Source organism: Pseudonaja textilis, chromosome 4, assembly GCF_049901715.1.
Source record: "Pseudonaja textilis isolate UNSWEBS1 chromosome 4, rPseTex1.2, whole genome shotgun sequence".
In the NCBI taxonomy this organism is placed as follows: Eukaryota; Metazoa; Chordata; class Lepidosauria; order Squamata; family Elapidae; genus Pseudonaja; species Pseudonaja textilis.
Window position 1 is genome coordinate 36,322,270 of NC_141993.1, and position 26,829 is coordinate 36,349,098.

General features: G+C 36.6%; 2 protein-coding genes across 3 annotated transcripts; one reads left to right on the plus strand and one right to left on the minus strand.

Moving 5' to 3' along the window:
• Positions 1-2,728: 2,728 nt before the first annotated feature.
• On the minus strand, positions 2,729-14,843 carry ACADSB (acyl-CoA dehydrogenase short/branched chain). Its single transcript, XM_087932577.1, has 11 exons — positions 14,727-14,843; positions 12,793-12,952; positions 12,104-12,204; positions 11,354-11,560; positions 9,552-9,722; positions 8,237-8,362; positions 7,695-7,787; positions 6,559-6,648; positions 5,828-5,965; positions 4,765-4,864; positions 2,729-3,606 (listed from the first exon to the last, which is right to left on the minus strand). The coding sequence occupies exons 1-11, from the start codon at positions 14,778-14,780 to the stop codon at positions 3,536-3,538; spliced, it is 1,311 nt and encodes a 436-aa protein (XP_087788703.1). The 5' UTR covers positions 14,781-14,843; the 3' UTR covers positions 2,729-3,535.
• Positions 14,844-15,154: 311 nt separating this feature from the next.
• Positions 15,155-26,377, plus strand: IKZF5 (IKAROS family zinc finger 5). Of its 2 annotated transcripts, none has more exons than XM_087932578.1 (6): positions 15,155-15,288; positions 17,793-17,912; positions 21,327-21,413; positions 23,058-23,221; positions 23,370-23,552; positions 23,976-26,377. In XM_087932578.1, the coding sequence occupies exons 4-6, from the start codon at positions 23,089-23,091 to the stop codon at positions 24,917-24,919; spliced, it is 1,260 nt and encodes a 419-aa protein (XP_087788704.1). In that variant the 5' UTR covers positions 15,155-15,288; positions 17,793-17,912; positions 21,327-21,413; positions 23,058-23,088; the 3' UTR covers positions 24,920-26,377. The 2 variants fall into 2 exon arrangements, with proteins under 2 accessions (XP_087788704.1, XP_087788705.1); XM_087932579.1 differs by having other exon boundaries at positions 15,164-15,288; positions 17,793-17,903.
• The last annotated feature ends 452 nt before the right edge of the window (positions 26,378-26,829 follow it).

The window sequence follows — 26,829 nt, forward strand, 5'->3', positions numbered from 1 at the left end:
AGGCAGCTCACAACCATAAAAAGTGAAGAATTAAAAATGAAGTTTAAACAAAACAAAAGTAATAGAACAATAAATAGATAGCACAAGAAAACAAAGAAGAAGAAGAAAATACATCAATATGACTAGTTAAAAAAATAGCAACTGGTCGAAATAATTCAAAACATAATGCTCCCTCTTATTGCCATTATTATGGTTATCATTGTTCAACTGCTTTGCATATACTCTGAGAACTTCTGCACCAAAGACATCCTTGCATGTCTAATCCCACTTGGCCAAATAAAATATTCAAATCCATTCCATTCCTGGGAAAATCTCAGTTCAAATATCTAGTTTGCAACTTTCTGATAAAAATGTTATTGTCTGATAATATTAATCTATACCTTTGATATTAAATTTTATTTGGTTAATGTTCTGTTTTATATATATATGTTGTTTTCTAAATTTCACTGAAAGACCATCCTGGACGTTTTTAAGCTGGGCAGCAAACAAACCTATGGAAGTAAGATTTATTGTTCAACTATCTCCCTGATGGTTTTCTAGTTGTGATGCATTTGAAGCTTTCCTGGTTGTGTTTTATTATGTACTCTTTAAAAAAAAATCCTCTTTTTGGCATCTCTTTTCTACTTGCATCTCTTTGGTGGATATGTTGTTTTTATTTTGTGAAGGAAAAATTTCCTTCTCTAATAGCTTCCTTGGCACTATTGCCACTGCTTATTAACTACATTGATGAGCTGGTGGACTTGTTGAGACCTTTCCTGACCTGCAATATTCATCCTAGCTGAGTTTCTATTCGTGCAGTTTTTGAGTAACCCCAGATGCAGTGGAGACATTTGACCTTTTTGGCTTTAATCTCATTTTTGAGAAGTTTCCTTTTTCTGAAGTTAAAAGAAACTATTTTGGATTTACTTTGGCAATTTTCCACATAAATATACATTAAGTTTGATGAGGTTATGCTCATTCTTTCCAATTGATTCAACAACATTCCCATCTTATACAAGGTCAGAGGTGAGCAACCAGCAGGCCTCGGGGGCCTCTGGTGTCGCCCCTGTTTTGTCACTTGCCAGCCCTTTCCTGACTTACCGATACTGCAACTGCAGCTGATTTTCTGGAAAGCTCTTTTTGCAAGATCCAGTTTCCACAGAGTCCTATCCATACTGATACAAACAAGGCTTTACTTCTGTAATAAGAATATCCAATGGTCAGCATGTCTTGTTAAGGAAAACTGGCATTATAGCAATGGCTGCAGAACTGGTAAATCAGAAGCTGACACAGAAGTGGAAAGGAACAAGAAATCTTTAAATTTCCCCCCTAGCAATCTAAATTATATTGGGATCAAAAGAGGACAGGCTTCCAATAACTTCAAACATATAAACATTAAAAGCCTTCATATGGGGTTTGTTTGTTTGTTTGTTTTGCTTTTCTGTGAACCTCACTCAACAAACCCTATTAAAAAGACATAATACACAACACTCATCAACTCAGATATTAATTCAGTTGGACTCAATCTTCTTTCATCTAGGATACTACTATCAACTGCTCTTTGGAAAAGTTCCTAAAAGTTAGTTTTAAAATATTTACTGTGTATTTATGTACAATACATTTTAATGGGTTTTTTTTATTATGTTAAAAAATACATACATAAACCAACAGAACTTGAAAAGAAAAATGCTGTCTTTCTACCTTCTTCATTGCAACTACGTGGACTGAATATGTGGAAGCCCGATAGACTGCCAACATCAATTTGGGAATGGAATTGTAGCTTGAACAGCCATGTTGTGCAAAAATAACTAGTCTGTAAACGACTTGTGTGAGTGCATGTGTGTGGACATGCTTATGCTTAGGAACGAATACAACCTCTGTCCTATCATAATAGCAATAACACTTAGACTTATACACCGCTTCATGGTGCTTTACAGCCCTCTCAAAGCAGTTTACAGAATCAGCATATTGGCCTCAACAATCTGGGTCCTCATTTTTCAAACTTGGAGGGATGGAAGGCTCAATCAATTTTGAGCCATTCAGATTTGAACTCCTTGAGCCTGCAGTAATGCATTTTAACCATTGCACCTCTACGGCTCTACCAGTATCATATGTTGATCTTGAAATAAGCAAGTTTCCCATCCTGTACTAGGATGTTATGTCCAAGGTCACCTTCTCTATGGCCAGTTGTGTGTCTGCTATTTCAGGATACAGTAAGCCAGTGGTGGCTAACTTTTTTGGGCTCCTGTGCCAAAAATTGTGCACGTGCGCACGCACTCATGTGCCAGCATCCAGAATGCAATGTGTGCCCCCTCCCCACGCCCCCATACAATCCCCCCACCACCCCCTTATCTGCACTGCACCTCACAACTGAATTTGCCGTTGGTTTGAGGCCTTTTTTGGCCTCTCAGAGGCTTGGAAAAAGCCTCTGCAAGGCTTTTCAGGCCAAATTATCATCAACCAAAAAAAATCAGCTGTGAGGTGCGCACATGAGCAATAAGGTAAGTTTGCCTGTGGCTGGCGTGCCAGCACATATGGCTCTGTGTGCCACTTATGGCATGCATGCCATAGGTTCGCCATCACAGCAGTAAGTTTTATATGACATCTGACATGTATTTGATTTTGTTTTAATGGCAAGAATAATGGAAGAAGCAAATGAGGATTATGCTATGGGAGGAAGGTAAAGAAGCATGGAACTCAAACACTTTGTGATCCTTGTGTTGTGTAAATCATACTGTATAGGATTTAGTTACTCTTTTATTTAATCTTTGTATTTAATTTTCAGATTCACAGAATCATTTTGCAATGAAGCTTATATCATTGTATGAAAATTACAAAATACATTTCCAAGAATCAAGTTTCCATCACCAATGCAAACATACAAGCAATAAAAACATATGTCCGTATTAGATGTTCTGTTTACAAAATTTACCTTTAGGTTGGAAGAAAAACCAGCATCTTTTAAAAAAATGAATATGGTTCACTGCATGCAGCCCAAACTAAACAGGATAACATTTATCCAAGCAGAGAATACTTCGTGGAAATAAAAAGTATAGTTCATTTCAAATGAATACTTCATTTTAAACAAAAGGTTAAAAAAAGTGAATTTAGAGTTTGCTGTGTAGATCTAAAAATGGACCTGGGGTGGGCACAATGTTGTCACAGGGGATCCAGAATGCTTAAAGAAATGTTATGATTTAAATTTTGAGTTAAATTTTCAGGGTCCCTGGCCAGAAAAGGTTGAGAACCACTGAGCTAATACAAAGAAAGTTTGTTTCTTTGTTTAAAAGGGACTGTGGAAGTGCATAAACTCTTATTTCAGTGATTGGGAAAACAACAAAGCGTTCTTATGGTGTAATTACTGATTCCTAATAGCCCAGCCATTTACATTGCACTCTTGCACAGAAAGTTGCCCAGTGATTAAAAATTACTATCATTTGGTGCCTTGTTCTCAAACTTGCAATGAACGGATAATCTGCAACCCACAAAGAAGTAAAACCATATTTAGCTTCTGAGAAGAAATGAGGTTGGCAACAGTCATTCAATTCCTGGAATTTCAATACTCTTGGGCAATGCACTTTGCAATAGTGTTTAACTGGATATTTGAAGTTCCTTCGTATATGGTACCTGAAACAAATCATCAGGGGGAAAAAAATGAATCAAGGAGGCATTGAAAATTAAAGCGCTTTCAGCTTTACTTTACCACAAGGTAAACGAAAGGGAGACAATCAACTGTTGTTTGCCCTTTGTGTAGTCCAGACATGAAGCACAACCACAAATACAAGCTCTATCTTTATTATAAGCTTACATTAACATAATTTTGCAAGACTGAAAATATTTCTCCTCTATGTTCCTTTTACTCCCTGGAAAACTAGGGAGAGTCCCCTCTTGCTTCCCTCGTGGTTCTGAGAAATCTTCTACGTTCTGTTTGTCTAGTCAGCTCCTCCTCTTATCTCTCAATGTTATGCCCACAGGCGACTACATCCATATAAATGAAACTGCTATATTTATTTCAACGACCACCTGTATAAATGACAGTTCTCTGAAGTCAGGGATGCATTAATGAGTAAATCGTTTACCGATGAAACAATGATTGCATTTATTAGTGTTCTAAAGCATAACATGATATATTTGATTTTGATTAACCGTGTATCAGCTCAGCCATAAGCATGTTTTATAGCATTATGTGTGAACAGAACCATCATGGCTTATTTAACAAGGATATTAATTAATTAATTAAATGAGTGAAAGGAAGAAATATAGATACATTGTGTGTGAAATTAGGAAAAAGAGAACGGATGTAATTGAATTGAAGGAAAGTGGTATACACAGAACTGATGAGAATGTTCAGGGAAGTGAGACGATAAATAAATGTAAAGGCTAAAATGGATGTAATAAGAGTACTTGGTATGTTTACTACCTTGAGTTACTTATAAAGTAATAAAGGCAGGGTAAAAATCTAATGAATAATAAAATATATACACTTACACATGGATACAGAGGAAAGTTACTGTGAACTTTAACTACTACTCCTCTAAGAAAATTAGGCAGAAGAAATGTATCAGCTTTCGTTACCATATTTTCAACTCATCTATGCCACCCATCCCATTTTAAAGGTAAATTACTAAGGAAGATAATGAAGAATATGTTCTTCAGATAAATGAAGAATTTGCCTCTGAATATCTATTGGAAAACTCTTAAAATTAATGCTTTTTAAAAGCTTTGCCATAATTAAACTCTGAATTCAATACAATGCAACAAAGAAATGCATCATATATAACTTACCAATCTTGCAGTCCCTGTAATATTTTTCAACTGGATAATCTTTTGTGAAGCCAACTCCACCCATCCATTCAATGCATTTACTTGTTGTTAGCGCTGCAACCTTTAAGATATAAAAGAAGCCTGTTGTGAGGGTTTATGAACTGTTTGGTTTCTACTATTAACCATCCCTCTAATAAATATATTACAAAAGATACAAAACCTTAATCGAATAAAGCCATGCTAAGCTAATGATGCATAATTAAAGAGCTCTAAAGCTTATGGATCTCAAGTGGAAAACTGTAATTCTTTTGATCATTGCAGTTTATTTTAAAATATAATTTCCAGATAAGCTGAGCAGAATCTGACAATGAACTTTGATATTCATATGACCAAAAAATTAAATGGGGATGCTTAAACCAAATCAAACCAAACCTCTGAGCTCATGGCAGCCTGTGCTTTAATTTTATTTCAGAGATAACAAATCTGTATAGGGTTGGATTTACAGCCCTCTATAAGATAACGTTTGCAGTGATAGCATGCTCGAATTTCATATCTTACTTTAAGAGGGTCTATTAGCCACTGAAAGCCAATTTGGTGTAGTAGTTAAGGCATCAAGCTAAAAATTGTGAGTTCTAATCTTGCTTTTTGCACAAAGCCAATGTGGTGCCTTGAGCTAGTCACTTTTTTTCAGTCCTAAGAAGTAAGCAATGCAAACCACTCCCCTGCCCCCCAAAAAAACTTGCCAGAAAAACTGCAGGGAGTGTTCCAAGGGACCAAAAATATCTATAAAAAACCAAAACTCCACTCACTAGTCCTTTGGGACCGGAGCAGCATCTAAGTCATAGTTAGCAAATAAACCTACACATAATCAAAATGTATAATTTCTCTCTTTTAAAGTAGGAAATAATTTATTCTTTCATTTTTAAATAATCCTATAAAATGTATTTAAGGTTTCATTTTTCATCTTTCTTCTGCCCTCCCCTCTACATAGCTGACTGAAACAAAGAAATTTGAGACCGGAAAGAAACAATAATTCCCTTCAGTTCTGCTTAAAATTTAAACATAAAAAAAATAGAGACCTTACCTCTGCTGTGTAATATTTGGCCATGCTTGCTTGTTTTATAAATGGCTTCCCAGTTTCTGCAAATCGGGCTGCATTGTAGGTCAGCAACCTTGCAGCTTCAATCTGAATGGCTACTTGAGCAATCTGATGTTGTAGTCCCTTAGAAATAAAACTTTTATTGAAACATTGCCCTCAGGAAAAAAAATTCACAGCCATCAACAATACGTGGAGTTTTCAGTAGCATCCTTGCAATGCTTTACTCAATTATATAGTATATCTAATTGCTCTTGAAAGTGCTTAGTTATGAGTATGTAAATGTCAGTGGCCAGAATGGCCAAAATTGAATTAAAAACTAGACAAAGAAGGAGAAATCATTGTTGTCACTGTTGTTCTTCAAAATGAGTTACATATACTACTATTATGTACTACAACTGCTACCTGTATTGACAATGCAGATGAATTCTGTAATAATTTTGTCATGCCATATGAAATAATAAAAGGCAAACTATTTTCATCTGCAATGGTACTGACATTTTAGATATGTTGTTCAATTAAATACTTTGTGAGTATTATTTATTTTGCGTATGGCATATTAAATAGGGAGTAGCAATATATTACTTTATGGTAATTACTCAGTATTAGCTGCATTAGAATAGTAACAATATAGTACGGCTCATAATGTTTATTTCTATCAGTCATAATTATTTATATTTTATATTTATATCTCTTTTACAGAACATATCAATCAATACCTGAAAATCAAAAATGCTTTTTCCAAATTGGGTTCTTTCCTTTGTGTATGGGATAGTATGATCAAAACACCCCTGTGCTAATCCCAGCATCTGTGTGCAGATAAACAAGCATTAAAATTATTGCAAAACACTTTAATTCACACAGTGACTTAATTTCATAGCAACTATTGCAATAGGTTTATCACTAAATAGCGGTTCCTGAAGGGCTGGTAATTTAATCCTAGATTTGTTCATTCTAAAATAGGGCTGGCATGCTGTCCTAACATAGTCAACTAACATGATCCAGGGCCATGAAACATGGAAACTTTAATCCAGAAACATCTGGAAGCCATAAAATGCCTCCTGTTAAAAAAAGAAGTTACTCAAATGCAGAAAACCATATTATCATTGTCTTATTCTCACTAGGAAAATACTGCAGCAAAGAACAGATTACAGAATTATTTGCTTTACTCCAAATATTTGGATCAGTATTTTTGAAGGGAGGTCCTTCTGCAAAACGAAAGAAATCCATCTGCCAAATATGAGATTTCACAAAGAAATACAAATGTGGTGTAAGAATGATTAACTGTCTTTCTTCAGGAAAAAGTTACAAACCTTCAAAAGGAGTTTTCAGAACCGCTTATAGATATGTATAGGAATTTCCCCTTCTTATTCTATTTTAATTTGTACTAATTTTTCCTCTTGTTTCTAAAACTTTCAATACAATTATAATAAGAATAAAAATAATTCCTTTTTTTCATAATCTGCCATTTTTGGAAACAGACTGCATGTTCAAAAATAGATTGTAGTATGTGACAGTTGCCTGTAGTTCAAAGGAACAAAAAAAGGCAAAAAATCCAAGCTCGTGTTTTTGAGCATGCCTAAAATTATTCTTTGTACTATTTGGTATGGTCAACACTTTAATCCTAAGTATGCATTTTTTGGGAATGAACTGTCAGAACTGTTTCCATACTTATTGCTCTCATTCCAGCTTAACTGACTTTCTCATGCATCTGAGCTCTCTCTGCATGTTGTTATTGAGCTTCTGTTTTAGCTTAATATTGCAGGGGCAATTGTTCTCAGAATCAAAGGGGAACTCAAGTTCTACTTTTACTGTGATTTGCCCATCAAGACCAACTATTTTCAAATATATTCACCTGTGCAGCTATGCCAATTCTTCCCTGGTTCAGCATTCCAATAGCATACTTATAACCCTGACCAATCTGTCCCATTATGTTTCTTTCAGGAACCTATAAAAACAAAAACAAACAAAAGAAAACAAAGCATGATCAGCATCAACTCCTTTTTTGTTGCTGTCATTTCCAAAAGTCAAAAGGCCATTATTATGACACTGCATTCGGTTCTGGGAAAATCTAGTTTTACATTTTTTTAATGCATGTTTTAAAAATGAAGAAATTAAAAGCAGAGCAGAAAACCAAAAGGGTGCAGCTTTTGATATTCAGAAGTTTGCTTTAAGTTTGGGTCACTTATAAATTATGGCCATGTGCCTTCCAATTGATAACAGGTATTGATAAGATATTTAACATATTAGGCTATCGCCCATATACAAAATGCAAACCTGAAATACATCATTCTCTTTCCAAATTAATGGCTTCTATAACTTTAGCCTATAAGGCTTACCTCATAGAATTACAAACTCAAAACCAAATGCAACGCTGCTTTACAAATTTTATTCTACCTTCACATTTTCAAATGTTACAGGACATGTAGATGCTGCTCTGATTCCCAGTTTATCTTCTTTCTTTCCTACATGTAGGCCATCCGTATTACGGTCTACTATGAAACATGTAATTCCTTTATAGCCCTAAGGAAAAAAAAAGCAGATACAGTAACACATTAACCATGATGGAGACTTTATACCACATAAATACATTCCAACCCTTGCAAAACAATTCATACTCAAAGTTCCATTCAAATAAGTGGGTCCTTCTTTAGGCATCCATAGCTGGGGATTACTTTTTTCTACAAAGGTGATCCAACTGCAGTTCCTGCCATAACATTGCATTTTGTATCAAGACTTGCATGGATTCTCCATGCCAGAGCATCTATGTTAATATAATAAACAAGTGTCTGATTTGGCAACACGATGTCCATACTATTCCACACCACTTCTGGTCAATCTATACAGACACACATACATACCTCAAATGAAATACAAAGCTCCCAAATTTTGAGAGACTTCAATGTAAATTGCTTGTGGGCAATTTTAGGCAAAGAATCTGAAATTATGTAAGATTTTGTTTTATTAAATGAGATTCAACGAGGTATCTCTCGTGAGATTGGGCACTTTTATGAAACTTCAGCTGTATTAAAAATGTATGCTTGCTATTTTACAGCATGAGATTCTGTAACATACTCCTTGATAGATTAAGAAATTACCAGCATTTCATTTGAAGTAAACTTCTTTGAGAGCAAGATACTGACAGGTTTCCAAGTGATGAAATCCATTTAAAAAGAAAAGAACAAAGAAAACAGTGAAGCAAAGAAAAGAAAAGCGGGATTTTGTCTGCATTGCAATTGGATCACCTCTGCCTCCAAAGACAGTCCCTTCCTGAACAATCTTTTAGGCCACCTGAAAGTGGTCAAAACTCAGTGTAGTCACAAAGTACCAATACCTTATTTCCAAGCACAGTAGGCTTTGCTGGTCTGAATGAACAGGTCTCCTCAGATGAAGGGGAAAAAACCTCTCTGGAGGCAAAGATCACAATTTCTGCCCCTATTTGTCTGCTGAAATACAAGCAGTTTAACATGGGTGTCAAACTCGCCGCATCACATTGCCGTCACGTGACATATCGTGATGTTTTTCCCTTCGTGGAGCTGGGCGGTCTGTGTGTGACGCATTTGGCCCGCAGGCCGCCAGTTTGATACCCCTGCTCTATAAACTGAAGATTTATGTGAAAATGGCAATTAGAAAAGTTGGAATTATCCTATATTTTTAACCTTAGTATAACAATACGTGCACAATCACATTGCAGTGATTTTTAACTACTTACTGCTGAAGGGTTTGCATTTGCCATCACCAAGAACATCCCTGCTTGTTCTGCAAAGCTAATCCACATCTTTGATCCATTGATGATGTAATAATCCCCTTGCTTTTCAGCACGAGTCTTCATGGAGAAGGCATCACTACCAGCTTCTGGTTCAGAAATGCAGATGGCGCCCATCTACCATTTAACATAGAATTCAGCGGTCAGCTAATCCCACTGGACACTGAAAATGTAGGTTTGACAACGTAATCAGAGAAAACTTTCCTTTTATGGTGTTGGCCTTGAAAGGGGTCAAGACAATTTATAAAACACAGAGGCAAAAGCCTGGTTATTGCTGTATTGGCAAAATTAGCCATTGATATAATGAAAAAGGCAGGTAGTAAATCAAAACTGGGGGTGTCAAACTCAAGGCCCAGGGGCTTGATCTGGCCCTTGGGGTCTTAGATCTGGCCTGCAGGGTCATCCTGGAAACAGTGAGGGGCCGCCCCACAGTGCCTCTGCCAGTGAAAACAGAGCTTGGGAGGGCCGCATGCAGGGTTGCAGGAGACCGTCGCAGTCGAAAATGAAGCTTGGGAGCCCATTGTCTCTGGCAGAGTGCTCGGGCCACCACAGGCGCCCCTGACACAAGTAACGTTGAGCTGGCCGTGCCCACCCTGACCACACCTTCTCCAGCACACAGCCCCGAGGTCAAACACAACCCTGATGCGGCCCTCAACGAAATCGAGTTTGACATCCCTGATCAAGAGACATTTGACGAATTTTCTCATAACAATAGTTTTGAAAGATATGCTATTCAAATGTAATTAGTCATGCTACCTTTTCTATTTCACATCTATATTTACTGTATATTTGATCACTTCAAAGCTATTGATTTAAATGTGTGTAAAGATGCTCCCTTCTTGTATTTTTAAATATTCTTTTTAAAAATATATTGTTTTTTTTATGGTCTGTTTTTTATTGTACGCCATTCAGTCATGTTCATGAGATGGGCGGCTATATAAATGTGATACATTTAAAAAAATGAAATATTTAATAGTTTAATAAAATTTAAACTTTAAAAGTAACATTTCAGACTTTATAGCTTCCATCTTAAACCACAAGATTGACCTTGGTTTTCTAGCAGGGAAATACACTATAATTTCGAACTGCAAAATTTACAAGTATCTAAGACAGCAAAAGACCTAAGTAAGAGATTATGTTTTAAAACATAGAGATTTAATATCTAATAAATCAATAGCAACTCTATATACAGAAGGTAGTCCTCAATTTATGCCCATTCATTTAGCGAACATTCAAAGTTACAATAACACTGAAAAAAGTGACTTAGAATGGATCCTCACATTTACGAATACTGCAGCATTCCCCACAATCACATGATCAAAATTTGGATGATTGGCAATCTGCAAGTATGTATGACGGTTGCAGTGTACCGGGGTCATGTGATCAACATTTGCAACCTTTCCAGCTGGCCTCCAACAAGAAAAGTGAATGTAGAAAAAGCTAGATTCACTTAAACTGCAGTGTTTTGTTTAATGACCATGGCAAAGAAGGTCATAAAACTGGGTGAGACATACTTAATAACTGTCTTGCTTAGCAACAGAAATCTTGGCTCCAATTGTGATGCTATGTCGAGGACTACCTGTACAATTCCAACTGGGAGAATGTTAATATTAACTTGAACATCACGGTGTTTCAATGTAACCAGAATGGGGATTGGGATCTTAATTTCATAGTAATAGTGATAGTGACATTACTGCAAAGTTTGTAAATCCTTTTGTTTAACTTAGTCATCAATGTGCTTTACCTACCATGTCTTTTGCCAACCTGGGCAAATAGGTTCTCTTTTGTTCTTCTGTGCCATATGTTGTAAACATTTTATTAGTGAAAGTATTTTGGAGTTCGCACGCAAGTGATACAGATGGGTCGACTTTGGCTAACTCCTCAACTACCAGAATGGTAGAAAAAAAAGAAGATCCAGTTCCTCCATATTCTGCTTCAAGCTCAATACCCATTAACTAAGAAAAAAAAGAATAAACTTTTGTTATGGAGAAGAAAATTGTACAAGCTGAGATTGATACCCAAATGAACTTCCAAGTAATTCCAAAATTAGGGGTAATTACTTGGGATTGAATCTAGAAAGTCAATGGAATATTAGGCAGCAGATCTTGAAATCAGTGATATATAAACCACTCTTGTTGATTGTAAGATCTTTATTCTTACTAAAGAATAATCAAAATGCTTGTTGCATACTACTACACATGTATCTCCCCAATATATTTCCACTGAAATTTTTTTGCTAAATTGTCTCTCCTTTAAGCAGAAGATAAAAGAATAAAATCAACAGAAAAAAGTGAATGAAAACCAGCATTCTGTCCCAATGTTCACTTGGCAATTATCATAATTCATTTTTAGATTATGCTACTCTACAACAGACTATATTAGTGTAGCTAACAACTAACCAATATGCTGTACGTGCATAGAGCTTATACTGTATGAAACCTAGTTAAACTTGAAAAAGAAGCTTAAGTCATTTTAAGCATAAAAAATAAGATACAAACCCCTTGTTCAAATAGTCCTTGGAATAAAGAATCATCCATTTTTGCATCAGCATCCATTTTTTGTACTAATGGAGCAACTTGTTCTTGAGCAAATTTTTTTACTAGAAAAAATAAACAAGGATATTATATACACACAGACATACACTATATATACATACATACGTACATACATACATACATATACATATACATACATATAAACAGCAGGCTAACTGACTGCCAGTAGACTGCACACACTTCCAAGCTGAGGGATACAAGCAACAATATATTGGCTTGTAAGGTAATCTCTAGATTAAAGAACCTAGCTTATGAAAAGCAGTGCTAGAAGAACTGAATGTGTTGCACTCATATTATTAGCATATTTTTAGTATAAACAACCCAGTGTTCTGTCCTCCATAGACTACTATTTGCACAATGCCCAGATAGGAGAAAATATTTCACAAATGAACACATTTACAAACTACTATAAATACTGGATTTGGGGTATTTCTGTATTATAATTTATAATTTTTTAAAATCAAACTTCCGTCATTGAGGTTCTGCAAAATCTAATCTTATTACTGTTGTATCAGCACAGCAACCGTTGAATGATTTTAGAGGATGTTTAAATCACTAGTGAGGATCCTCCCAAATTTTTAGAGGATTTTGCTGAAAGAATTTGAATCTGTTTGATTAACTAGACACATTACCTGATTGTTTAATCATTAACTCTTCTTCTGTAAATGTCTGAAGTGGAGCACAAGTTAATCCTTCTTTGACTATGTGTGGTAAAGCTTCTGATTTGAAAGATTTAGAGAGACAAGGATGAGCCATCCAATGATTTATGCAGAACGGCATATTCCACCTTGGCTATGGACAAAAATATTTTAATATAAAGAAAAAAAGAAAATACTTAAGCGTTAAGATTAGATTCAGAAAATGACAATTCAAAAATAATCTGTACTTCTTTGTTCTACATGGCTGTAGTGTGTGTGTGTGTGTGTGTGTGTGTCTGTATATGCTATATATATATATATATATATATATATATATTTGTTTTCTGAGGTTCTCCGGTATTTATATGTGGATCTTTGTTGTTGGTCTCACGTAAGATTGAGATTTAGGCAGTTGATGAAGTCTCATTCATCATCTCAGGCTTCTGTCTCCGGCTCTGTGCCTCTCAGAGAGGCACAGAGCCGGAGACAGAAGCCTGAAGATGATGAATGAGACTTCATCGAAACGCTGCCTAGATACTTCGAATCTTACGCGGAGAAAACCCGAACAACCAAAGATCCATATATATATATATATATATATATATATATATATATATATATGTATGTATGTATATGTATATGTATATATGTATATGTATATATGTATATGTATATATATGTTTTCTTAAGTTTTCGTGGGTACTTACATGTATGGCATTCAGCTTTGTTCTGGCATTTTCCCATGTCATTGTAGTTGTGCTTTTAAAGTTGCTACAAACGTTGCCGAAACGTTGCTACAACTTTAAAAGCACAACTACAATGACGTGGGAAAATACCCGAACAAAGCTGAATGCCATACATGTATATATATGTATATATATGGTATTCAGCTTTGTTCGGGTATTTTCCATTTTCGGGTATGACGTGGGAAAATACCTGAACAAAGCTGAATACCATACATATAAATACCCATGAAAACTTAAGAAAACATGTATATATATGTATATATATATTCTTAAAAATATGGGCAATATATTTCAAAAGGTGCTAAAATATCTTGACTTCACTTTTGCAATTAATGAAAAATGGCACACATATGACAGAATATAATATATTGCATGCCAATGTAATTGACAGTCCCAATGTAGCATATGTTTAAAGCTTGCCTATTACAGAGTCTTTCCTCAGTGTGAAAAGAACATAGGAGAAGGCTATCGACCAAATCAAAAGTATTGTTGTATGTTTAATGTTGTGCAGGAGGAGAAATGTCAGCAACTGGATCTCTATGAAAATTAGCATAACAATACAGAAGCTCTGACATTCTTGTACTTTCTCACTGAAAAACCCTAACTCTGTCTGTACCCCTTCATTACATACCACAGCAATGCATTCTTAATTTTAAAAGGTGACAATGCTTTACCACTGTATATCACCTGAACCCTGCGATCTCAGAACATAAAGCTGTGGACAGCAACCAAACGTGGCCATATCTTAGAGTTAACAGTGAGTAAGGGAATTAACTCTAAAAATGCCCCGTCTGGATTCTCATCGGTTTATCTACTCGGTCCAATAAATATATTTTCTGTTCCCTGTCAAGGTTCATGCATTGCAACGCACAATTAATTCTGTGTTGCGAGCCAAAATGTTTGCTTCACACAAGACTCCAAGCCAAAATATTTGGCAACACCTCAGAATTTGCAAAACTGGCTTCCTAACTTTCTCGCCTCGTTCCCACCGTAAAAGGACACGGCTTCGCCTCGATTAGTGTCCTCGAACAAGCAACATCCCACCCCTAGTTATTTGAACATCTGGATGTGCCAGGCACCGAGCGCGACACCCTTGGCCGTGATAAACTTGCGCTCTGCCACGGAGCTATCCAGGGCGGCAGCTCTTCGCCTCTCGCCCTTACAGTTTTACCAGCCGCTTACTTTCCTGCAGCATTTCAGCAAAGCCAAAGCTCCGCCAGGTGCCATCGTTGACATCTAAAGCAATCCCGCTCCTTGCTTCTCCCAAGTCGCCTTCTAGGGTCGTTCCCTCAAAGAGATAAGAGATGGTGCTATTTATCCCCCACTTCTGGTTCCCGTTGGAATCCAGCATCTGCGGGGCTGGCCACTCATTTCATCCTTTCCAGAAGAAACCTTGCCATCTGCCCGAACGACGAACCTTTGCTTCAGAAACGACGCTCAGGTAGACAGCGTTATGCACACCAAAATGATTGCTTTAATCCCGTTCTTCACCCGCACGCTCCGGAGCCTATCTGGCGTTTGACAGCCGGAAGCCTTTTTTTTTTAATGAACCAATTACGAACTCTTTGGGAAATCCTTCTTAAAGCCCTTTCCCTTGGCCCGAACGGGACGTGCTGTGTGGAATTCTCGCGGGACTTTGTTAAGGAGAAGCGATAGGTTACGTTTAAGCTCCGGGAGACACAACAAACATGGAGGCGGTAGCGACGAGAGTTGGGGGCCCGGGTGACTGCAAAGTACAGCGGCGGTGAGTCAGGGAAGGCCGTGTCGTCCTCCGGGGTCTTTTTCTTCCTTTTCCCCCCTCTTTCTCGTTCACCGGTAATTTAAGAAGGCGGCGGCAGGCTCTGGCTTCTTGCGGCTGGCGGGAGACGGGCAAGTCAAGGGCAAAAGGCTGGCGTGTCCCGGGAGGCGCCTTGAAGAGTCCGCGGGCGAAAGGACGCGCGGAAGCTCCGGGATGAGTTTGGAGCCGTGGCTTTTTAAGACATTTCCCGGGAGGTGCGGGGTGGTGGTGCGGCGGACACCGGTCAGTTGCGGTGGCCTTGCATCGTCTGGCTGCGCCGAAGATCATCCTCGGCAGTCCGTGGAGCCCTGCAAGCGAGGAAAGCCGAAGCTCCCTTCGGTTGCAAGGCAGTGGCCTCCCTCCACCCCTCCGTTGAACTCAGTCACCCTGGCGACCATCCCAGGACCCCGATTTCTTGGGAGTGGGGGCTGGTCTGTCTGGAGAGGTTTAGGCCAGAGGTCTCCAAACTTGGCAACTTTAAGATTTGTGGACTTCAACTCCCAGAATTCTCCAGCCAGCTATGCTTAGCATAGAATTCTGGGAGTTGAAGTCCACAAGTCTTAAAGTTGCCAAGTTTGGGGACCCCTGATTTAGACAATGTCCAACTTTGGAGGAAGAAAAGGGCTGCTGCCAGAAGTTAAACCCTGGAGAGTTGCAGACGTTGAGAGGGTGTCTGGAATGAGGTCCTCCCTCATTTTCTTCTAGTGTCTCTGTAGAGTCTACAACAATGTTTGTGTTAATAAAGGAGTGTGATTGTCTGGGGTGGTTAAGTGTGGTGAGAAAGTGAAGGTCTGGTGAGAAAAGAAAAAGGCTGGGTAAAAGTGGCTGGTCAGTAAGGAAAGGAAACTGTTTAGGAATAGGAAGCAACAGTGGGAAATCTTCAGTGCATCTTCATCACTGTTCTTTATACCGGCTGTGTAAAATGCTTTTAGCACTGTTGCTTCTTATTCATATACCTTTCCCTTACTGACCAGCCATTTTTATACTGCCTTTTTCTTTCATTGCATAGTAGACCTTCACTTTCTCACATGCTTTAACCACCTCAGACAGCCCACACTCCCTATTAACACAAACCTTGTAATATAGGCTCTACAAGGAAAATAAAACCAATTCTTGACACTTCCTCACATGTTTAACTGCCTCAGACAGCCACGTTCTCCTTTCTGTTAACACAAACCAGAGAGGTGGCAATGACGCCAGCAGCCTTTGAAAGGTTGGTTGCGTCTACAAGTGTATGTGTGTGTGTGTGGTCAACAGGTAGACTGGCTTGTAGCTAAGCAAACAGGGAAAGTATTGGCAGTCCTCGTCTTACAACAGTGCACTTAGTGACCATTCAAAGTTACAACGGCCCTGAAAAAAGTGAATTATTGTTTTTCCACACATACAACCATTGCAGCATCCCCTGTGGTCACATGATCAAAATTCAGATGCTTGGCAACTGGTTGACGTTTAGGCTGGCTGCAGTGTCCTAGAGTCATGTGATCAGCTTTTGTGACCACTGGACAAACAACACCAATGGGCATTCCAGATTCACTTAACAACCATGCCATCAATTTAACAAATGCAATGATTCACTTAACAGCTGCGGCAAGAAAATTCGTAAAATGGGCAAACTCACTTTACAAATGTTTCATATAGAACAGAAATTTTGGGCTCAATTGTGGTCATAATTCAAAGACTGCCTGGCGATCTTAGCGATGAGAATAGAAGAAATAGGAATTGCATTCAATGTTTGTAGCATAGAGGTCTGGTAAGGTGTAAAAGCAGCAAGCCAGTTTTTGTGTGGGCCTGAAGAAAGGGAGGCCAGAGACTGAGTACGTCATAGAGCAGGCCTTTAGAGTTCTGGTGAATGAAAAATCTGAGTTCTATTCCAACTGCCTACTCATCCTCCATCCAGTCTCTCCAGCTTTTATGTATAGCAATTATATGAAAGAGATTGTAACCATAACTTCACAGAATTGCACAGGCAGAGTAACTAAACAGGTGCTAGCAAATGAAGTATTATTTTCTAACAGGATTGTGCATAATTAATACAGCAAAACTCTCAAGGTACCGATGAAGGTACAGTGGGTTCCTCTACTTCATATCCTTTCATGTCTTGTTGACTTTTTTCTTTAGCTAGGGTCACTCTTACTGTTGCTAACTTTTAACACAATTGTCTAGTGTGGTTGAGGAAGGAATCTTTCTAGGGAAGCATTGCTATTTTCTCTGTTATCACTGTTGAGACTGAACTAGTTGGAGTTCCCAGAAGATGTGAGAGACATGAGATATATAGCATTTGAAGGAAGGAATGTACATTTCTTCCAGAATACTTATGGAAACTTTCCTTTTTCTGAGACCACACTAGCATTTCCTAAGTTATATTAAAAAAAAAACTTGACTAGTAAAAATACAAATAATCCTTCTGTTAAAGTACATAAAGCAAATGTCACACTTATTAAAATAAATGTCCTGGTTTCCTTTTCCTGCAGGCTGATTGTAGAGGCATTAATGAGGAAAATGTATTTCCAAGTATGATGGAACATAAATCTCAGAAGTGGATTTTTGCCTCTGTCAGTGATTTGAAGCTGATTTGGACTAAAGTAATAAAGGTAATTTATATAACCTCAAATTGTTTTTTATTTTTGTTTTATTGTTATAAGACAATTAAAAATGCCTGTATATTATTAATATTTTAATGTTTAGATAACTCAGACTTTTAAAGAAAAATAAAGGTTTATATCAGTATTAACTATGATTTGAAGTGTTGATGTTAATAAGTATAAGATTGTTTAAATTTTACATCCAATGCTAAATGTAGCATTAATAAGCAACTAAAAAAAAATCACATAAAAGTATTAGGTGTATAATAAAGGTTTCTATATTGAGCTGAATAATTAATACTAAGGTTTCTACTTATTGTTTGTGTATGATGAGAAAAAACAAAGCAAAATCGACAGTGACAACCAAAAAGTTTTAAGTAGTTTTTAAGGACTTTTAAATTTCTTTGTAGTGTCATTGGGTATGAATTAGGGAACTACTAGTAATAATAATAGAATAATAGTGCAACAAATACAAGATTACATAAGAGAAAGAGATTTAAGAGATGTGAATTTTGACTATTAGTAGAGGAAAGAGGTTAAATGGTAGAAATTAACTGTGTGGGATTTTCTCTCTGAATTTCTTAGGACTATCCATGTTTATTACAATTTTGAGTTTATTAGGTTTTTTTTTTGGGGGGGGGGCTGTTCTTTTAACAGTTACCTGTTATTAACCTTGAGTAGTTGTCAACAAGTCTTAGCATTCTAAGGGTGATTTTCTATTGACACTACTTGGAAGTAGAAAAAAATGGTTAAAATTCACTTGTTACAAGATGCAGTTATATCTTTTAAGCAAAAATGAAACTTCTAAAAACAAAAAGAACCAAAATAACCAAATGGTATAAAGACTAGAGATACAAATACAGACAAAACTTTTTGAGTGTAAAGCAGTATTTCTCAACCTTTGCAACTGTTTAAGATATTTAAAAATTCTGGGAGTTGAAGTCCACACATTTTTAAATTGCCAAGTGAGAAACACTGGTGTAAGATGATTCTGGTTTTGAGATGAAACCATTGTTTTGAATCACTTTCAAGTGATATATTTTAAATGTGAAATAGTTCAAATTTAAAAAGTTTAGTACTTCTGTAATAATTACTATTTCATATTTGTTTCCACTGTAATCAGTTCCTGGGTTATGTAGTATTTCTGTTGCCTGTTAAGAACTTTGATCATAAACTGAATGTTTGCGTATGTGAATCCCTATTGAGTCCAGCATTGTAGTTGATAAATCTTACAATCTGTAGAACGTTCACTACAAAATGCTGTAGATTTTTTGCTCTCTAGATAAGTCAATTGTATTAAAACAACAGAGCATGATGTTTTATAAATATTTTAAGTTTACAAATTTTTAACTATGTTGTAAATGCTTTGTGGATTCAAATGTGTTAAATAATATAAGCATATAATAAAAAAGAAGTTTATCCGTATTTGAGAATACCACTGATGAAAGGTTTGCAGAATTAAATAAAACATTTCAAGGAGCATGAAGAAAAATATTATCAGTGTCCTGAAAGTTAAGTTAAAGAAAGGAGCACAATTCTGAAGAGAAATGGCCAATCTTTATTCAGTGATCATTGGGTGCCTCTTTTGCAAGAAAGATCCTCAATAACAGAAAGGCAGAAGTCTGTATACATTTTGGGGTTGACAAGCAGGAAATCTCAAGAAGCTGATTCATGGACACATTTTGAGCAAGAAAGATGGGTATTTAAACAAAGGAGAGTGTATTTGTAAAGTAAAACTGGTAAGAATTCCATTGTTAAGATGGGCTATCTGTGGCCTTTTCCTGCTTCCTATTTTAGGTGAGGAATTTTCATTGTGTTTGTGATAGGATTAAAAGGCAACTTTGGTGGACACATAGCTATGTTTAACTTATGCTTTATCCTGGGGCTGCTCTAGTTTACATATGCAAGTTGGAGGGGTGAGCAGGGACAGCAGAGGAAATGGGTAGTTTGCAACTGGAGATGCAGGGAGGTGGGAGTGAAAAAGACAAAGAAAAACAGGGAGAGGAGTTTGGAAAAGAGTTTGTAGCTTTACTTTATTATTTTCCTTCACAATCAGTATATTCTTTGTATTGGGATTCAATAAGTTGTAGTTGTTCTAGGCATGATTCTGTGAAAAGGCAGCTTAAAGATTAGACTGGGGCAGGCTTGAGGTAATTGTGGGCGGACTGCTGAGGCAGAACCAGTTTGGTCTATTGAAAAGCTGAGGAAGAAGCAAATCTGAAGGAATTTGCTTATAAAAGGAGATAGAGAGAGCATAATATGAGATGATAGTGAAGTGTTAAGAAGTTGGCAAAACAGAGGATCAAGTTGAAGTCTGAAAAGACAAAATTTCTGATGGTAACATTTTAGTGGAACAAATAGATACAGATCATGCAATGTTGAATTTTTTCAGTTTCCAAGGTTAGTTTTAAGTTGTAGAAGTTTCATTGCCCTACTAGGTAACAGCAGTGCTGGAATTTTGGATAAACAAAACATTTTAAAAAAAACATTGACTGACTGAGGTTATATATCTTTCTATCTTGCCTTCTTTGCTTATGCTAAAGTGGTGGGTGGGTGTTGTTTTGCAAGTGATGCCTTGTTGTTGGTATGTTATGTATTTAACTGGTGGTTGTTTCCTGTGTCATAGCTGTATAAGGTGATAGCCTGTTGGGAGAATGGCATTCTTTTTTGTGTGTGGTTGTTGAATTGTAATTATATTTGTGTTAAGGAAATAACTCTAGTTTATAGGTACTGACTGACTGCTGTGTGATGGGAAGGAACGTTGTTGGCTATTGAGTTGGTCTACATTAGTGGACTTTGATTATATTTTTGACAGGTTCATAGCTAAGTGCTTTTATCCTTTGGCTGAATTGGAGTGACATGTTTCTAAAAATTCACTTGCATTTTTCAATCTGACTTGTAACAGTTCTACTGTTTCTAAGAAGTTACCCTCCAGGAGCATGATTAATAAAGTTGAGGCACACCTTGTGACAGCTACTGTAGTTAGCATTTGTGGGATATGTTTAGCTATCTTTTGCCAATATAAAGTTGTTTGCATGGGTCTTATTTTGTAGATAACTTCTGTTTTGTTTTCCTTTGGTACAGGGTTTTTCTGTTTGCTTAGTATGCTTTGTGAAGACTTCATTGTTTGTAAATCATGATTATTCCAGATAATTGGACTGATTTAGTAATGGTCTATGAGATTCCTTAAGGGAAGATTACTTTTCTGTGGTCCTTCAATTGGTAGTTGGGTTGATTTGTATCTTTTGATCAAATTGCACAAATATTCCTTAAGTTGAAAATAATGGTGTAGTTTATTTCTACTTTCTATAATTTTGATGTGATACAGGGCATTATGGCTGTTGAACTACCTTTGTTGGAAGTGCTAATTTGTTGGATGTGCTAATTTAGCTAATATGTTTCTGCTGACTTTTTTTCTCTTAGGAAAAGTGGGACACATCTGCTTTATATCTTGTAAAAAATCTTGTAAGATTTGAAGAATTCACAATGTTTTCAACATAACAAATTCAGGTATGATATTTCTAATAGGAAAATTGTCACTTTAGAGATCTTGCCTTTAAAACCATATACAACCGTTTAATTGTTACTCGAATCATGGGTCTCTTTTCTCACAGCACAGAGGTAGGCAATATTCAGCCTTTCTAGTTCAACACCAGCTGGAGAGCCAGTCTTGTTTTAAGGAACCATTTTAATGAAAAGAAATGCATATTTGGTAATTGCAATGATTTTTTAAGTGCTCAAGGAATGTTTAATAATGTTATAATAACTCTTGTGTAATCATAAAACACATAGGTGAGACTTCAATCATTGCAAAATGCTTTGTGTGGAAGAAATGGAGTTAGTTTATAAAGTTCTAATTATTTTATAAAATTCTAAACAGCTTCTATCCCAGGGCAGTAACTGTTGAATTCTACTGTATAGTGCAGATAGTAATGCAGTATCAGGGATTTTCAATTCAGTGTAGTATATGTGAAGGATGTGTGTTTGTGTTTATTTTCATAGTCATAATATACACTGAAAATGGTATTTAATTTCATTGTACGAGGTCCAATGACAATAAACTAAACTAAACTAATGTAAACAGCCTCAGTTAGTGGTAAATCACTGGTTTCATGTATTACATTAAGCCACGATGGGATTACTTTTTATTGTGATTTAGCTTGTAGTTAAACAATTTTAGTTTACAGTAAATCACTATCACAAAATTGGCTTATACTCTGAAAACCCAGCCAGTTTCTGTTGGGCTGCTAGACAGTTTACTTGGGCTTGTTTGGAATGTCGAGAGTAAGATGTGTTCTCACCAAATAGCAACCAGTGGAACTTGCTTATTCATAAAATGACTGTCATTATGACTGGCCCAGTTAGAAGCAACCTATTTACCATGGTATGGTTGCACTGTATCTTTACTCTTGTAGCTAGTTTAGGCTAGTTTACCCATCTCTTTTTAATTGGCTACATGTACGCATATACAAGCAAATTAGCAGAATAACAGAATTGGAAGGGAGTTGTAGGTCTTCTACTCCAACCCCCTGCTTAAGTAGGAAATCTTATACCATTTCAGACAAAGGGATGTCCAATCTTTCTTAAAAACTTCCAGTGTTGGAGCATTCACAACTTCTGGAATCAAGTTGTTCCACTTATTAATTGTTCCATCAGGAAATTTCTCTTTAGTTCCAGGTTGGTTCTTGTCTTGATTAGTTTCCATCAATTGCTTCTTGTCCTACCTTCAGGTGCTTTGGAAAGTAGATTGACACACATACCCTTTCTTTGTGGCAGATCCTTAGATATTGGAGCATTGCTATCACACCCCTAATTCTTCTTTTCATTAAACTAAGTACCAAGAGTGCCCCCATTTGTTTAATTAATTTATTAAGAATGTATATAAACCAGAAGTATTATGAAAAATGAAAATGGTGTTAGATATTGGCACTTTCCATTTCAACATGTTAGCTCTTCATTTTGTTATTTTTCTTTTTCAAATTAAAATCCTTTAGAAAAAGCAACAAGGAAGGTATATATGGGCACGTGGCACTTATGCTTATCTTACCACTTTCCTTTTTATTGTGTGAGTTAGGATGATACTTTTTCAACAAATGACTGTACTAAATCCTGAAACAATTTTGGTATAAACTATAACTTGATATCATGTTTTAGGCTTGCAACATCGTGAATTTGTAGTGTGACTATGGGCGAAAAGAAACCAGAACCTTTGGATTTTGTAAAAGATTTTCAAGAATACCTAACTCAACAGACTCACCATGTGAATATGATTTCAGGCTCTGTTAGTGGGGACAAAGATGCAGAAACACTTCAAGGAGGTAGGTTAACGTGATGCAGCTGAGCTTTCAAACATCTGTATAAATTAAAAGAGGCTCAATGTTTAATACTCCTTTTTTCTCTTTCACTGTAACCTCTACAATGTTTCCCAATAAGAAGCTTGATGTGCCTTTCTGTTGTTAATTACAGCAGGGACAGAAGGTGATCAAAATGGATTAGATCATCCTTCAGTAGAAGTTCCACTGGATGAAAACTCAGGAGTGTTAGTAGATGGTTTTGAAAGAACTTTCGATGGGAAATTAAAATGCCGATATTGTAACTATGCCAGCAAAGGAACAGCACGACTCATAGAACATATCAGAATCCACACAGGTATCATTCTATCTACATATTTTATATCTTTGTAGTGGTATTACGCACTTTAATAAATTGCATGTGAGCTATGTGTTTTCCTTTTATATTTTCTAATAAATGCTTAAAATTTAAATAGAGTTAAGCCAAGAAAAACAAGCCACATTATATTTTTCATGTGGCAGACTTCCTAATTTTATTTATTTTTTGTTATTTTAGAAATAAAACTGCAGTTTAGATTTTGGATCTAATTGGTTCTTGTAATTGTTAAGTATCTTAACTGCTTACTGGTAGAACTTGCTAAAAGTAGAATCCTGACTTTAGAATTCATCTCAATGCAATGCCTACTTTCAGCCACTGATTTATTTGTAGTTACTTTGCTTTATTAGGGTGCAATTGCCATAAAAAAGTGATCAAAATAAAGCTTTCTTTGTGTTTCTCCAGGTGAAAAACCACATAGATGTCACCTATGTCCCTTTGCATCAGCCTATGAACGTCACCTGGAAGCTCATATGCGGTCTCATACTGGTGAAAAACCTTACAAATGTGAATTGTGTTCCTTCCGCTGTAGTGACAGAAGCAATTTGTCTCACCACCGGAGACGCAAACATAAAATGGTGCCAATAAAGGGTACAAGGCCTTCCCTTAGTAGCAAGAAGATGTGGGGTGTTTTGCAAAAGAAGACCAGTAACTTGGGGTATAGCCGAAGAGCACTCATTAACTTAAGCCCACCTTCCATGGTGGTTCAGAAGCCAGACTATCTTAATGATTTCACTCATGAAATTCCAAATATTCAGGCTGAAGCATACGAAAGTATAACAAAGCCAACAGAGACTAGTGGATTGCCGCGAGATTCACAAGACCTTATGATAGATAACCCTTTAAACCAGCTATCTACTTTAGCAGGACAGTTGTCTAGTCTCCCCCCTGAAAACCAAAACCCACCATCTCCTGATGTTGTACCATGTCAAGATGAAAAGCCTTTTATGATGCAGCAACCTGCTGCAGCAACTTCTGTTCCAGCTGTCACAACCAGTATTCCCCAGAACTCATCCCCTACAAGTCCAGATCCTCGTCCTGTACATTCACAAAGAAATTACAGTCCGGTGGCTGGTCCAAGTAGTGACCACAGTGCCCAGGCCAGCACCCCAAGTATCAGTAACAGTCAACCAAGTACTCCAACACCAACTCTTCCAGTTCAAGATCCTCAGCTTCTTCATCACTGCCAGCACTGTGATATGTATTTTGCTGACAATATCCTGTACACTATTCATATGGGATGCCATGGCTTTGAGAACCCTTTCCAATGCAACATCTGTGGTTGCAAATGTAAAAACAAGTATGACTTTGCTTGCCATTTTGCCAGAGGCCAACATAGCCAGCATTGACTGATTTTTTATTAATGTAGACCGTGCTTTTATTTATTTGTTTAAACACATTTCTGTTTCTTACGTAATTGGAAAGTTGCCTTTGGAGGAATCCAAATAACAATTTAATGTTGGATGCAGACAATTTATATTGTCATAATTTGCTGAGGATATGTTTGCTAGTCATAGTGGTATTCTTTTATACTGAACTCCTCAAGCAAAAGTGAGGCTTATAGTGCAATTGTATCTTCTAAACAGGTTTGTTAGAACAACAAAATGTGGATTTACTTCATATAATAGGAAATCTTGGATCAATTCTAGCACAGCTACAATTACTTAGGTTAGCCTGTGCCACAAAATAGCCTATAATTCTGCTTTTCTCAAATTAGCCTAATACAATCAGTTTGGGGGCTGCAAGATTGTATGTGTAAGCCACCTGCTAAACTTCTAGAAAATTCTGTAAGCATTATTAGCAAACATATCTACAAGAAAATCTAGAATTCCCTACGTCCAAAACCCTGTAATTGCAGTCAGGTGTTTAATAATGGTCCTTTTGTAATAGTACATTGTGGAAGTAATAACGTGAAATGAGTACAAAAATACCCATTTTCCAGTACTACTATCCTGTTCTTGGGTGGGTGCGGGGGGAATACAACCAAACAATGCCTGATGTTAAAACTTCTGCAACTTTTCAAAACTGGAAAAAGAAAACTTTAGAACAAAATGGATAATGTGTTAAAAGAATGTACCATAAGCTTTTTGACTAGCTTTGCAGCACATTACAAATACTTTCATTGCCTTTAAGTGCAGATGTCTGTGCTAATTTGCCTTTGCCTTCTAAGCAGTAATGTTTTTCAATGGAAATGAAACAGCAAGAAAGTTATGTGATTCTGATGACCCATTCAGATTTTGCGGGTCATTTTAACTATGAACCATTTCGTTTTTGAAAACAGCATTGTAGTCATAGAGGCAACAAGGGACAAATAATAGTCTAGACTCTTGGTTTTCTTTAAAGATTCTGGACATGGTAAGGCAAGATGCAAATATGCAGAATTGCATTAATGAACTGCAGTGGATATAAAATGTATGATACTTCTGTCTTAAAAATACTTAGGAAAAAAATAGGCACTTTAAACAAATTATGCTAGCGGAGACTACAGAATATTAGTTCATAGCACATAATTCTTTAATAGCATACAAGAAGACAAACACTGAAATGCACTTTTATTGTATATTTTTTTATTTCACAGGAAACAGAAATATACTTTATATTGCTATCCATTGCATAACAAGTAAATATGCACATACAAACCCATTTCAAACATGATAGAGTGCATTTATTGAACTGTTCAAAAACCCTGCTTCTTTTCCTGTTTGGGAATGTCTTGATTACAAGCTTCATCTTCAGAACGTTTGATCCTTCTGAAAAACAGGCCTTTCCAGACCTTTGGAAGGAGGAGTACAGGGTGGTAATGGGGGGGGGGAAATGTCGTTTACTTAGAGACACTCTTACATGCTATCTCTGGTCAGAGCATTTTTGGAATTTCCTTTTTTTATTTGAAGTTTTGCTGGTTAGCACTGGTTATCATCAGTGGTAGTTTTTAAAATCCCTTGCAAAAGGATCTCACAAAATGCCCTAGCGCTTAAATTCCCATCACTGCTGAATGTATCTATTGGTGGAAGTTGGGCTTAGATGTTGTCCACCTGCAGTAAACCATGAAAGGTAGAAGCATCTGGTAAGTAGCTACTAGTTTTGCAAGATAGCTGTTGATGACCTCATATGCCTAAAGCAAATCAGTGGATTCATGCATTTCTTCAGAGGGGGGAATGTTTCTTTTTGGGGAGAAAAAAAAAATCTCCCAAGTATATTTCAAGTCTTATTTGCATTGCTGGTCTATGATGGTAATAAAGATTTGAGTGATTGATACTTT